This window comes from Trachemys scripta, chromosome 1, assembly GCF_013100865.1.
Source record: "Trachemys scripta elegans isolate TJP31775 chromosome 1, CAS_Tse_1.0, whole genome shotgun sequence".
Taxonomy (NCBI): domain Eukaryota; kingdom Metazoa; phylum Chordata; order Testudines; family Emydidae; genus Trachemys; species Trachemys scripta.
The window spans coordinates 83,893,081-83,908,758 of NC_048298.1; the positions used below are offsets into that span (position 1 = coordinate 83,893,081).

The window sequence follows — 15,678 nt, forward strand, 5'->3', positions numbered from 1 at the left end:
ACCAAGGCCATGACACACAAATCTGTTCATAAGAAAATTGCCATGAATCTCAATGTCCATGCAATGTCCATGACAGGGCCTCTGGCTTTTCTTTTTTGAAATATGCAGGATGGTTACACTGGGCTGAAGTTTCTAATGCTTTACAAAATCACCTCTGAGCTAACCTAGACAGTTTAATGAAAAATCTGTTCAATTGTTTTAAAGTTAGCTGAACATCTCAGCCTTAATGTTGCATTAACAATTTTTTTTGCTATTATAAAAGTAAATTTATTAGAACTCAAACCTTGAAGTATTCCACAGTGTGCTAGAATAATCTCTTATTACACGTGGACTGTAAAGATGTGCAAAAAAGGAAATAATATTTTAGACCCTGATCTTGTATCAGGATCTGCTAACACAGATCCCTGACACCACACATAATCCCAGTGGGATCAATGGGACACCACCCAGGTACAGTAAAAGCTTTGTTATCTGGCCTGTTGGGGTAGTGGGGAGTGCCAGTAAGTGAAAAATTCCGGTTAAGTAAGGGGGAAGTAAGTTTGGGTGCAGGAGGGGGCTCAGGACAGGGGGTTGGGGCACGGGGTGCCATACCCAGGTGGTGCTCACCTCGGGTGGCTCCCCACAAGCGATGACATGTCCTCTAGGCCAGGGGTTCTCAACCTTTTTCTTTCTGAGGCCCCGCAACATGCTATAAAAAACCCATGGCGCACCTGTGCCACAATAACTAGTTTTCTACATATAAAAGCCAGGGCCAGTGTTAGGGGGTAGCAAGCAGGGCAACTGCCTGGGGCCCCATACCACAGGGGCCCCACAAAGCTACATTGCTCAGGCTTTGGCTTCAGCCTTGGGTGTTGGGGCTCAGGGCCCTGGGCTTCAGCCCCATGTGGTGGGGCTTCAGCTTTCAGCTCTGGATCCCAGGAAGTCTAACACTGGCTCTGCTTGGCGGCCCCCCCCAGACCTCTGGTTGAGAGTCACTGCCCTAGGCGGAGGTGTGGCTCTGCGTGCTGCCTCCAACCTGAGCCCTGGCTCCGCAGATCCCATTGGTCAGGAATGGTGGCCAATGAGAACTGAGGGGGCAGTGCCTACAGGCGGAGGCAGCGTGCAGAGCCACTTAGCCAAGCTTCTGCCTAGGAGCAGCAGGGACATGTTGCTGCTTGCGGGGAGCCGCCCAAGGTGAGCGCTGCCCAGATCCAGCCCAACTCTCTGCCCCTAGCCCCCCCCCCCCCAAATTCCCTCCCAGAGCCTGAGCCCTGCACCCCCTCCCACATTCCAAACCCCTCATGGCTGTTCCTCCACCTAGGAGCAGCAGGGACATGTCGCTGCTTCTGAGGAGCCACGTGGAGGCAGGTAGGGAACCTGCCAGCCTGGCGCCACCCAGACTATAAACCAAACTTTCAATGAAGAGCAGAAATGGCGGTTTATAGAGCTTTCCGGCTGGTAAAGTGCCAGATAACACAGCTTTTATTGTATATGGATCTTTATGGCTGAATCCATTTGCAATGTTAGGGCTTAGGGAATCATACGTGGAGCACATAAGTAACTTTGTCCTATTATCTTAAATTACTCACGTGAGTAAAGTTACTCATGTAATTAACTGGATGCTGGGTTAGATCCCAAATTTGTAAGTATTCATTACACCACAAGTACATTTTCATAATCAGTATTTGTGTAACTTACAATATCTATTATTACAGATACATATCAAATGCATATTTAGGAAGTTTCATTTAAAACATCACATTTTCATACTAAGAGCTTGTCTACATGGTGGGGTTATGTACTTTACAGGAGTGTGATTTCTAAAGTGCACTAAGGTGTTGCACATTAATTGGTCCGGGTAGACCCTGCTAGTGTGCACTAAAGGTTCCCTAGTGCACTTTAATGGAATATTGTTTGAAATAGCAGTATGTTAAAGCGCATTAGCAGGGTCTACACAGAACAATTTAAAGTACAACATATTAGCATGCTTTAAGAAATCACACCGTGGTAAAGCGCATTACCTCCCCATTCGGATAAGCCTTAAATATTGCAATATCTGTAAAAATGGCAGTTATGGAGTCTGTTTCCCCTTTTCTTTGAGTTTTCTTTGCCATTCACAGGGATAAACTTATTATGCGGTGCCATTTATGACAATTTAATTGCATTTTGAAATCTTGTTTGTTTCTCAGCTGAAAGCCAACTAAAATGAATTTCAAAAGTGCACAGTCAAACTGATAACTGATCATATTTTTATATCTCAGGAGTTCATCTCTCTAGTACATCAATTTCATAAGGCCTTTACAGCTTCATGATGTGGAGGGGAGTACAGTCTGTAGTATCTTACTACAAAAAAGGAAAAATTCTCACTGTGCATAACAAAACTGCTTAACCTGCACTCTCCCCTCAAGAGCCACAATGCTAAAGGATCACCGCCAAACAGCTGCAGTTCTACAAAGAGCAGAAGAAAGGCACGATCAGACACGTGTCAAGAAGACACTCTTATAACATATGACATCCCTCAAAAAGCTGTAGATCTCACAACTAAAAAATGATGGCAAGTTACTACTGTTCTCTGCATATTAGAGGTACAATTGCGCACACAGAGATCTGAACCGCAAGTATGTGATCCAGGCATACTTTCCACTCTCAGCAATGCCAGGATGGCCTGTTGCCAATGAGACTTTTAGCCAAACCTACTGACTACTTTGCATCGAGGGGCTATGTCCAGAAGAGATGGTGGTCTGCTACACCATGTCCTCTGTTCTGCCTCACACATCTTTCCTTAGACCATCATACTCTGTAAGCATATTCTCCTTTTTTTCATTACTTGGCTAATAACTCTTTTCAGAGATAAAGAGAACGTATTTTGCTCCAAAAAATCCCCAAATACTCTTTCCATACAGTACCTTTAACATAAGTCCATCCATTCTAACATCAACATGCTCATCAGATTTTGAATTATCATTTAATTTATACATGGCCATGAACTGATTGAGACTCTGTTTCACATCCAACGCAAATTGATTTAGCCAAAGAATACTTCTTTCATCCAGAGTGAACTGCAGAGCATTCAGTTGCACATAAAGGTTCGGACATGGAACTAAGGAAGAGACAAAACAAAATTACAGCAAACAACATTTATTTTAGCTTAATAATGCAGAGCGATATCATCTCCTCTACTTTCTGCCATGGAAGAAATGGAAAACCCACTGCTTTGGCCATGGGAAAGGGTAGACTGAAGGAGCCTAAGTGTATCACTCCTAACTCTCTCTGATGTCCCAATCACTGCATGTAAAAACTTAAATTAAAATAGAATAAAAAGGAGGTGGGCACCACAGTTAAAAGAAAATGGCAGGGCCACAGAAGAGCCTCTGTCCCGAGCATCATCCCCAGGAAGCCTGCTGGGATTTCCTTACATGAGAGAATGTTGAACCTTGTCACATGTTACTAAAATAACTCTAGCAGACCTTTTGTTACATCTTTGGTAGGTCTGCAATAGCTGGATTTCTTCTGTACAGCAGAGGAGGGCAAACATTCAAAAAACGTATATATATTGTAGAATCAGTATTTTATTTCTTGGTCAAAATGTCATGCACATTTTTGTACTTAAAACATAGTATTTACAAAAATCAATGCAAACATCAGTAAAATGGTGAAGTGTTATGTTCACAAAAGTAATTTTACAATTAATTCAGTGCAAAAGGCTTTTCACCATTTTTGAATGTTAAACTTGAATCAATATTTCCATTAGGTCTCAACCTACCATTAGGCTTCGCAAAAGGGAAAATAATGCAAGAGATTTATTTTTCAGAACAAAAACCTTACTAGGATAGTCTTTTCCATCTGGATAGTAGTATTCAGTGAATTCAATATGAATAGCTGACATTTCTGGTGGAAGATAAAGTGACTTTTTATTGCAAGAAATCAGAGTTTTGGGGGAAGAACGACATTGGTCTGCTGTAGAGACCTGCAAAAGACAAATGTTCAGTTTTTTCAATATGTAACTATTTTTGTGAGTCATTAAAAATGCTTGATTCTGCCAGTGGTGCAAGGGATAGTGCAACCTCACAGATGGGATCTGCAACACACTGAGCACTGGCATGGTAACCCCACTGATGTAGATTACCAACTGCACCCATCGCAGAGAGCAATGCATACATGACTGTCATGTAATAGAGGCATACACTCATCTCCAAGAGAGTACACAGAGGCCAGAAGGGGCATGGTGATGGATGGAGTCAGGGCATGGCACTATAGTCCCTGTGCATGTGTGTATGGGAAGCAGCAGGTGCATGCAGCAGACAAGGGGATATCCACACAGACAAGAATCAGGCAAGGACCTGTAGGGACCCAGCAGCTTCACCAAGAACACCATGGACCAAAATACAGGCAGGTCTGCCGGAGAAGGGGTTTGCCTGAAAGATGGCCAGCCCATGGTGTTCCCAGCTCAGCCAGCTGGAGAGGTGACTACAGACAAAACTCCCCTCTCTCTGCACTGTTCTGGAGCCATGTGCACTGCAGCTTGTGCACCATCTCTCCAGGACAAGCTTTGGATCACATGCTGCTCAGCAAGCTACTGCAGGATTCTTTGGGCTCAGCAACACCCCGAGGTCCACACAGTAGCAGAATCAAGTCCTAGTAGAACGACATCTCTCCACTTGTGCTTTTAACAATATAAACGTTACACAAACTTTACATTAATTGCCTCCAAAGTAAATTATGCAACAATAAAAAAGTGTTACTTTTGGTACATAATTTATCTGGCTCTTCTGATCGCTTAAGATTTGGGTGTGGACTAACTTAAGAAATGTCTGCCAAACCAAAACCACTCGCATCCAGTGCTTATGTATGTCAGCTTCCTGCCTTCAAAATAGCTTCAAAATAAGTGTTTAAATATAGAATCCTGATTGGTTTCTGTTTTATTGATTTCGCAGAAGTATAGTTGGAAATTATACACAAGTAAAATTGTATAAACCTTTCTCACCCAGTTCAGATATCTTGCATCTGAAGAAGTGAGGTTATTACCCACGAAAACTTATGCTCCCAATACTTCTGTTAGTCTTAAAGGTGCCACAGGACCCTCTGTTGCTTTTTACAGATTCAGACTAACACGGCTATCCCTCTGATACTTAAATTTCATAAACATCTGTATTAATACCTATAATAATTCTAAATACCACCATGGCAAAATACAATTTCACAAATACATGAACTTAAAATAAGTAGCTTCCTAGCTGTCCTACAAAACCAATGTGAAGTAATAATAGAGAGAGGGCAAAAAGAGAGAGTAAAGCAACTGAAAAGAAGCAAATTAAATTTAAAACTTCTATCAAACTAAGAAACAAACATTTCATAAAATTATGCAATTACTGAAGTGTATAAATAATTTAAAATCCAAATGTGAGATTCTGGTAGCAAGCTGCAACCTCCACTCTAACAGGGAGACTAGAGCGGGTATAGCACCCAAAGCCTGGAAAGGGGCAAGGTAAGAGTGGCTGGAAGATGCATTCACGAAGCACACATCTCAGGCATCCTCTGCTGGCAGGATTACTATGGGACTTCAGCTGAAATTTAAAGCTGCCTTCCCAAGCAGAGCACCGCCCCAATACCATTGCCTCCTGGAGATAAGTACTCTTCTGGTGCAGCTGCCCCCTTCCTATGCCTGTGAGAGTGAATCTGGACCTGAGAGAGTAATTAAAACAGCAGCAAATAACAAAAAAATGAATGTCAAAAAGTTCATTAAAAAAATATCACTTGAAGTAAAATATTAATAATGAAATGTTAAATCAGTTTAAACATTACACTGAAAAATCAATTCAGCATATATTTAAACAGAGAATATGAACCCTAAAAATGAGAAATCTAAAACTACATGCTAAAACAGTGAATCCCTTGAATACTCCGCATGACACAATGAAAGCATAAGATTCTAAACTACAGCATCTGTAGGTGATGTCTTTATATTACAGCAGATCCCTCACAGATCCAAAGTCTTACTCTCATTAAATCAATGACAAAAATTCCATTGATATTCATATTATATCAAACAAGAGCAAGCCATAAGAGTCTAGTTCAATAACCGACATAGTCAATGGAGAGAGTCCTATTGACATCAATGGACTTTGGATCAGGCCCTTAAAAATTATGGCTAATATACATCAGAGGTAAAGCAGTCAAGGGACAAAGCGACCCCAAATTCACCAACAGGGGGGTAAAACCATACCTGGTATATATTGAAATCTGCAAGCCTAACAACAACAGGACTGGACATGAGTTTATCCTTCGGTTGTTGGGGAGATACAGAAGAAGCCCTAGAAGTTCCTATAGGTATCTGGTGTTCCTTGACTGTAGGAAACAAGAATGGCAAAGTCATTTAAAATAACAACCTAATTTAGGATACACTGTGTCTCCAGTGAACATTAAACGTAAGCAATAAAACTTGTGAACAGAGACAAAGTACCTGTTTGTATGTTTGGAGGAGAACCATGAGGTGGGGATTTAGTAGAAGTATCTATATTATGATCCTTCACAGCCTGTTTAAGCAATTCAACGTTGCTTTTGAATTCATGTAATAATTCCTGGGCCCATCCACTTCTGGTTTTGGTGGCATCACTAAAATGCATCCAGTGACTGCAGTTGTCTTCTACAAGAGAGACACATATGTGGCCCAAAACTAATAGAAATATATTTCAAATGGAAACTTTGTAACTGAAAAAACATTTGAAAACTTTTCAGATTTTCTCCAAAATGTGATCACACTAAATCTTGTGACTATTCGGTAACGTAAATGGCAAGTAATAGCACTAATTGACAAACTCCTCACTGACCTCAAGAACAGAATTGCTCCTTGACTTGAGCGGTTACGCAATATTTAGGGCCTAGCTAGACTGTATCCATTAAGAGAAGAGATTTATGAGGCAGACATTTTTTTAGTGCCATCTACAAAGAATGTACACAAAGTGCTGTTTCCTTGATCACAATTTCCAGCTAAATTCCCTCTAATCTGCACAGCCGCCCAACAGGCTATCAAGTGCCGTACACTTCAGGTGTCCTCCCCCCACTGCTGCGCTGCTCCTGCCCTCTGCATTGGAGCCCCCTGGCCAGCTGCTCCCAGGATCCTCCTGCTTGCTGTGTTTCAAGAAGGGCATTTAATTCCTCTTTCATCTAGCCTGAACGAATGATGCTTCCTGTATCCATCGACTTTAACCAGGTCTGTGACTGATGGCAGCCATTAACACCTTCCAACACAACAGTGTCAGTTCTTATCCAGCAACTTATACTGAATTTCTGTTTTAATATAACTGTAGCTCAGACAGAAATTTTTCAATTTCTTCTCCTCCAAGACAAACAATAGAAAAGAACGGCTTGCCCTAGTTCGTGTAAGAAGGTCCACTATATCAAGCTGTAGCTAATCCCAAATTTAAAGGTAACTTTTGGCCAAAATTTAACAATAGACATTAAAGAAAAATGATTTTTTAATGTTTAGATTTCTGGAAAAATCTATTAGCCAAAAATGATTTGCAACAAATCCTAGTCTGGAATTTACTACTAGCAAGTCAAGCTTCAATTCTGGTGCCAGTCAATCAGTTCTTCCATGACTTAATATGATGGCTGTATGGCAAGCTCATTGCATTTCCATAGGAGCGCACTAACAAAATTAAGTGCGCTGAAGAAATTCTGGGGAATCTCTGTACCACATTTGTAGAATCAAGTGCGGAATCAACAACAAAAAGTTTGAAAACTGCTCATTTAGTAGATTGTACCTTGTTCTCCCTTAAATTTCAAATTAATACATTCAAATCCTGGTGTCGTCTTTCTTCACATGAAATGGATTACAGTGTTCCAACCCAACTGTATTTATGTCCAAAGTATTTTGTTAACTATACAAAAGAGTTATGCTTTAAATAGCTAGTGTATAAAATTTTGGTTCAGTTCTCAGTATTTTTATTCCATAGGTCATGGATATGAATGTACTGAACCGACCTTAAAAGTATATATTTCAAATACTTGTATGTAGAAATATTATTGCCCATGTCTTCTGTACATTTGACTAATCTTTATCTTTAAAACCAAAATACAATTAATAAATATACTAATAAATATTTCACATACCTGCTTTGTGAAAAGGATAGTAGTCCACAGTTAAATGGCTAAAGGAAATCTGCATAGCTCCTCCTGTAATACTTCTGTTTGATTCTGTAAAAGACAGCAATATTTAGCAATGTAGATGCCTGACCTACATCAGTAAGTTTTCACTTTTTCATTACAGTGAATCACCATGGCCAAAAGTATTAGATCAAAAAAATGAGGTATCACAAAAATAACTTTGCAGTAGCGTATCCTGGCTTAACTGGCCAGGATGGGCTCCCAATGCCTAAGATAAGGCCAATAAATTTGTAGCTGGAAACTCTGGTGCTACTATCAAGGAAATACTTTTGAAAAATCCTGATTCTTTAATTACTATTAATCTCTTCTATGTCCATTAAATATAAAGCAGCCTGCTATACAATAGAAAAAATGACTATGTGGCTCTTTGGATGTACATTTGTATATAGTTTTATTCTGGTTATTTAAGATAGACTATACAAACATTAATAGACTTCTCAATCTGTCTTCTAATTTACAATAAGTTTGAGGATATAAACAATTTTGGGAAAGGAAATTTTTGTTACCTTTTTCTTTAGAGTGAATATCATCACATATATGCAGGTCCAAATGAGAAATTACTAAGTGATGAGAAGTTTCCTTAACATCAAAATCATTGAACAGTTTTACAATTGCATCATTCTGATCAGCTGCTGCTGAAGCCTGGTGTGTTTTCACTTGCTGAGAGGTGGGTGCAGGGGTGGAACTCTGAAAATATTAAGTCACATAACTTTAGAGAAACTTTTCCTTAAAGCATGAACTTGAAACATTTTAAGACTGAAATGTAAAAACAATTCTAGGGGGAGATTTTCACTGGCACAAGTAGCAGTTAGGTTCCCAACTCCCTCTGAAAGTCAATGGGAGATAGATGCCCAACTGTTGTATGTGCCCTGGAAAATCTCACCCCTAATTACTGATTAAGGCACTGCATTTCCTGCAAATACTCAATGCTGGCAACTTCATTTAAACAGCCTTCATAGTAACATCTTTTTATGTTTTTTTTTTTCTTATCACGTCTACCACTTATCAGTGCTACTTATGCTTGAGAGCTTGCTCTCTTACAGCACATCTACTACTACCTGATTTTGCAGTCACATCTGATTGGCCAAATCTTACTCTGTTTGAGAAGGCCCCCAACTCAGCAGGATTTCTGCTGTATGATGGTGAGAGAGGGCGATAAATGATTTATGCAGCTGGTGTACAGAGTATGTTCCCCAACTCATCCCTGTGCCAGCCTGCTACATGTCCATGCAGTAAGGTTGGATGGAAGAGCATGACAGTGGATTTGTCAGTAGGCAGATTCACTGGCCATTATTCTTCATTGAGGGACACTTTGGCTACTTCAACCTCAGACCACAGTAGTGGTGTTAGAGAAGTCTCTCTGCTTCTTCATGAACAGCAAAAGAAGGGAAAAAGATTCCAAAGCCCAGCTAGTCTGTCTTGCTATGTATGTTATAGGATGTGGAGGTTTTCAGCATAATACGATATTCTATTTGTGACATCATTATCACTTCCATGGTAACAGATTACAATATCAAGTATAGATTTATGATTTCACTCCAAGTTCAAACAAGAGAGGCTAGGTTGCTAGAGGAAAAGCTCGTATTAAAACATAATTTTTCAGTAACACTAAAGGGAAATAAAACGGTACCAGTACTTTTCAATTTTGTGTAAGTATCCTCCTTTCTCTCAAAATTTGCTCTAGTGTGTAAGTCTCTCTTTAAACATAGTTTGGAATTAAAAAGCAGAAAATGGTTCCCATTGTAAACACAACACTATACACCACATTTAATCAACCGTTGAAATAAATACAGAAGTCTAAATATTCCATATACATGATTTAATAAATAGAATTTACTTCCTTGTCATGATACTCAGAATTGACAGATCTTATGATAACTTTTAGCATGATTTAAGGTGCAAAATCTGATACTCTTGATCAAAAATGAATAACTTAAGAGCTCTCCAAAATAAATTAAACCAACAAGTTGTTTATTATGGTGTTTTAGAGTATCTGTATTTACTAAAAAACTTTACTATGTCAACCAATTAGCTTACCTGTGTGGGTTCAGAAGCCAAGCTTTTTCTTTGTTCAGTTGATTTCTCTATTGCTTCGCTAAGAGATTTGGCATATTGTACCATAGCTTTCAACTGGGAATCAGTTAAAACCCATAGCAAATCATCTAGTATTAGAACCAGTTTTGATGCCACTACATTGCAATCCTTTAACTGTTGAATAAATGAAAATGAATTTTAAAAATTAAATGGGAATATTGCATTTGATGCAAGAAATGAATATTTGAAAAGAAATAAGTTAAAATGCAAAGGACATGGTACACAAGAAATGTGACATTTTTCCATAAGATTACATTAATATTTCATTTTAAGTGTGATTTGCCTACTAAGTAAAAATGACTGTAAAATAGTATTATGAAGTTCTGTGTTTGTCTCTCAAGGATTTTCATATCAAATATGCTCAATTTACAAATAAAAAGATGCTGTTTTCTAACTGCCTACTCTGCATACTCAACCTAAACCCTGAGAAGTAAAGCTGAATTCTTTCCTCATTACGCATCAACACAATTAAAGGCAATGCAGGCCAAATTAGACCATTAGCTAAACCTATATAACCCCATGGTCTTCGCATTTTGCCTGCTCTATTTCTTGTCCATTGCATAGGTTTAACTACTGTAATCAGAGCTTGGTAAACTATTCTGTTGATGATGCTTCCTCAGAAAAATAAGATGAAATATCTGAAATTTATAGAGTGCCATATTTTATGTAGTCCAAGTGCAGAATCTCTGCTGTGTACCTACCCATACAGAGTGTTTTGTAAAAATAAATGTCAAATACAAAAATAAATGAAAGAATTTATAAACATATGACAGATTCAAAAGTTTTCAAATTTACCCTTCTTTTAAGTGTAACCCTGATTTTTGATTGGTTAGTAATCAGTCGAACTGGAGCACTCATTATTTCATGCTGAGAACTCTGGATTGCATCTGCTTCTATTCTGATCATTTGCCAGTTGATCTCTTTAAAAGTTAATACCTAAAACAAAACAAAGCCTGTTAATTTAATATGCCAATTTATTTACCAGTAAGAAGAAGAACATTTTATGGAGTTTTAGTAGCAACAGAAAAGACATGTTCCATTTTCTGACTAAAACTGTTGGTAATTAAAGCTCTGACCCTTCAAGTAAAAAAAAAAAAAAAAAAAAAAAAAAAAGATATACCCATCTCATAGAACTGGAAGGGACATTGAAAGGTCATTGAGTCCAGTCCCCTGCCTTCACTAGCAGGACCAAGTACTATCCATGACAGTTTTTTTTTTTTTTTTTTTTTTTGCTCCAGATCCCTAAATGGCCCCTTCAAGGATTGAACTCGCAACCCTAGGTTTAGCAGACCAATGCTCAAACCACTGAACTATCCCTCCCTTGCACCCACCAACACAGTCACGTCTAAGATCAGGGATTATTTTTATATTTTTCATAGTGAATTTAATTATAAAAAGTCTGTTCATTCACTTCTATAGCATATAGTTTTTAAAGGCCTTATGCTGGTTTCTTCTGTGGATTGGACTCCTCAAGTGGTCTCAAAAGGTTCAATTCTAATGCTGTTGATTAGTTTGGGGAAGGGGAGAGGTTTGATGGCAGAATTTTTTTTTAATTAAAGAGAATTACTACATACATTATGGATCCCACTGAGTGTATAATTCTGAGTTGATGAGGGATACAGCAGGCAAGGAATCAGATGAAGATGCAAAAAACTACTCCTACCTTCTTTAACAACACTTAGAGCAAATGGAATAGACAGGCATTTTCATTGCTTACATACAAGTGATTTTGTTCAGGACAATTCCCCATAAGTATAAAGGATTTTAAACGTAAAAGTGTTTGTTGTCATATGGAGAGACTTAGGAATGATACATTCAAAACCCCTATTCAATGTTATGAACCTCTTAATGCCTGGACTAAAAATTAGGTAGTCTATAAGCTAGGATTATAAAGTAGTGTACATGTGTATATAAGGTTCATATACAACAAAAGCCATGTACTAAAGAATTCCTCAGCTCAACATACATTTTAAGCAAATAATGTGGATTTCAAACATCCACACATATAGATACAAACTCTCATTAACAGGTAATTAATTTACATATAAGCTACAAGAGGTACACTGGGTAAAGAGTAAAAAAGGGGAGTTAAGATTTGTCTGGATGACTAATTTTGATCGTCTCAGATAACATTTGTTGGGTTTTTAAGATCATTACTATGTTCACTTGGGTTTCTGCTCTTAGGTAAATGATAGACATCATTCACGTTAACTCTGACTGAAAGTTTTTTAGCTGGGAATAACCAACTCTAAATAAAACAATATGGTCAAAGTTCAAAATATTAGGTCCACTTGACTTATAACCAAACATGTGTTACAGAAACAATCATCTTTCAATATAAACTTGCTGCTCTTAGGGTACGTCTTCACTTACCGGAGGGTCCGGCGGCAGGCAATCGATGTTCTGGGATCGATTTATCACGTCTGGTTAAGACGCAATAAATCGATCCCGGAAGTGCTCACCGTCGACGCCAGTACTCCAGCTCGGCGAGAGGAGTACGCGGCATCGACGGGGGAGCCTCCCTGCCGCGTATGGACCCGCGGTAAGTTCGGACTAAGGTACTTTGAATTCAGCTACGTTATTAACGTAATTGAATTTGCGTACCTTAGTCCGAAGTGGGGGCTTAGTGGGGACCAGGCCTTAGTCTAACTTTGAGCTCAATTGCACATTATTATTTTGGGTACTGGGCAGAAAACAAGAAGGGTATCCATTAATCTAGTACTCAAATAATTTTTAAAAATTATAATACCTTGTTACTTGAACTAGCAATTAGGAGATATTGGAATGGTTTAATTTGACTATTAAGAGTACAGTATACTAGTAAATTCCTACAAAGAAATAACTTGGTTAGAAATGAGTTAAGGTTGCTTAAGGAGAACATTCACCCATGCAAATCCTTAAAAGCAAGGAAATGTCCAATTAAGAGATCTTTCTTTAGCACACCCCCATATCTCATATTCACTACCTTCACGGATAGATTCCACTCTTCTATAAACAACCTATAAACTAGAGGCTGCCCTAGTTTACAATTGGTTGGCCCAAGGACTGTGGGTCACTGGGAGCAGCTGAGACTAGCTGGAGTGCACAAGCTCCAGCCACACCCAGGGCACATTCCTTTGATTGTTTAAAATCATAAAGTCACAATTTAATTACCTTCCTTACTACAAAGTTGACAGAAGCAAATAGCAAAAGGTATTCTTTACCTCTCCACGCTGAGATTCTTGTATTCGAGTAACTTTTAGATCACCATGTTCCCAGTTTGCATTTACACTATATATTCTCAACTGTGAAAGTTCAAATGAAGCATTAAAAGCTTTCGCTCCAATCCGGATTATAATGGAGTTCACAGAAACAGAAATTCCTTCTACCACTTTTTCAGCAAAGCCATATTCGCTGGAAAGTGAAATGCCAAGATTTAAATTACAGATTTAATGTTAGTGCATAAAGTGATATTTATTAAGCAACAAGACATGAAACATACCATATAATACAAAACTTGTAGTGCACCCCATCCCATTCATAAATGTTCAGTAAAAATATTTAACTCTGAAAAATGTGTAATATAGTATAATCTCTATTATATAGTCCTAATCTAAAATTAACGACTAAACAATTTTTCATAAAGTTGAATTTCAATCAAATATAACACATGCAAGTTTCCATTTTAAATATTACAGTAGTCTTCAGATTATTCACCAACCTAGCATCTATTTATGTATATTTAAGGAAAAATTAATGTCAAATGAATTAACATTATTCCACCACAATAGCATATTAGCCTTGCTAATATTTATCTGTACAACAAAGCTTATTAAAGGTATAATTACTTTTATATATTATGCTTTTTTGAGTGAGGTGAGGATGGGAAGGCATAATATAGGCAAATTATGCTTAAAAAAATAACCATTTATATATATATATATATATATAAATGGTTAAGTGCATATATTCAAGCAGCTGAATTTCAGGATTAAAGGGACACTTTGGTTAAAACTTGTTTTTAAAGGAAATTTTCTTATTTGTGTTACGAATAATGCCTTGCATTACTAAAAGTTAAAGAATTTTAAAAATCCAATTTACTTTTCACTATTTTTCCTTTTAAATACAAAAGCTTTCAGTCAGCTTAGATAATGAAAGTAGTTTGCAGGCTTTTATTTTTTTTACAGTGCTCTAAATAGTAAATAGAACCTATAAGGGTCATTAATGTAGGTCCCAGCCCTGCAACCAGATTGATGCAGGCAAATCCTCTGTTAAGGTAAGCTGGCTCACTAAGGATATGTCTAATGCTTCTGGGAGTGACCCTCCCAAGCTAGGTCCACCGACTTGTGTTAGCACCCTAAGGTGAGTTATGTTCAAACAAGTCTGTCAACCCAAGCTGGGAGTGTAGCCACACCCTAAAGGAGTTGACATAAACAGATCCAATTAAATGACTGGGACCACAATTATACCCGTATATAAGGTGCCACTGGACTCTCTGCTGCTTTTACAGATCTAGACTAACACAGCTACCCCTCTAATAAAAGCTTTATCTTTGCGGGAATGGGGGTTTCGGTAAGTAAAACATTCTGATTAACTAAGAGGGATGGAGTTGGGTATGGGAAGGGGTTCAGGACTGGGGGTTGGGGCATGGGAGGGGGTGTAGGCTCTGGGAGGGGGCTCGGGGTGCCGGATCCGGACAGTGCTCACCTCGGGCGGCTCCCCGCAAGCAGCGATATGTCCCTGCTGCTCCTAGGCGCAGCTAGACGGCCCTGCGCGCTGCCTCTGCCCACAGGCACCGCCCCACAGCTCCCATTGTCCGTAGTTCCTGGCCAATGGGAGCTGTGGAGCTTGCCACTTGGATCATCAAAAACCACTGCCATAGCTTGAATGAAGACTCAAATTGTCCCAGAAGTGGACATGATTTTTCCAGGAGTGGAGATGCCAAAGGAGGGCCTCCCCGGTAAGAAAGCTGATAACGTCACTCCGTCATGGTCAGTGGTGTAGGACTACGGGCATAGCAGAAATAGGAGCTGACACTGATTTAGGAACCCCAAAAATTTGTTGCAATCACCCTTAAACTTGTCAAGCAGGGGGACTTTGGCTAGGGTTACCATATTTTGTGCCTCCCAAAGGAGGACACTCCACGGGGCCCCAGCCCCGCCCCCAGCCCCGCTCCAACTCCGCCCCCTCCCCAAAGTCTCCGCCCCCTCCCCTGCTTCCCGCGAACATTTGAGTCGCGGGAAGCCTGAAGCAGGTAAGGGGGAGTGTGGGGGGGAGGAGGCGCGGCCCAGGCTGTCCCTGGCCCTGGGGTGCCGGCCCCGGGCCCACCACCCCCGGCCTGCCCAGCACTGCGGTCCCCGGCCCGGCCCCGCCGGCGCCCCCGAGCCCCCAGCCCCGCTGGAGCCCCCGAGCCCCCGGCCGAGCTCCAGAGCCCCCGGCCCGGCCCCGGCGGAGCCCCCG

The 15,678-nt window shown here is 39.7% G+C and overlaps 1 protein-coding gene across 7 annotated transcripts in view; it reads right to left on the bottom strand.

Annotated features, from left to right (window-relative positions):
* UHRF1BP1L (UHRF1 binding protein 1 like) overlaps window positions 1-15,678 on the bottom strand; it is an 81,133-nt gene that overhangs the window by 25,546 nt on the left and 39,909 nt on the right. For all 7 annotated transcript variants that reach the window (XR_004646118.1, XM_034773509.1, XM_034773489.1 and 4 more), the window contains 9 exons: window positions 13,443-13,632; window positions 11,035-11,175; window positions 10,183-10,353; window positions 8,652-8,832; window positions 8,092-8,175; window positions 6,440-6,622; window positions 6,203-6,324; window positions 3,805-3,946; window positions 2,886-3,079 (listed from right to left, as the gene is read on the bottom strand). Coding sequence is in view for 6 of the 7 variants with exons in the window: in XM_034773509.1 (XP_034629400.1) it covers window positions 2,886-3,079; window positions 3,805-3,946; window positions 6,203-6,324; window positions 6,440-6,622; window positions 8,092-8,175; window positions 8,652-8,832; window positions 10,183-10,353; window positions 11,035-11,175; window positions 13,443-13,632 (1,408 nt within the window). In the remaining variant the exon portion in view is untranslated. The remainder of the gene's footprint in view (window positions 1-2,885; window positions 3,080-3,804; window positions 3,947-6,202; window positions 6,325-6,439; window positions 6,623-8,091; window positions 8,176-8,651; window positions 8,833-10,182; window positions 10,354-11,034; window positions 11,176-13,442; window positions 13,633-15,678) is intronic.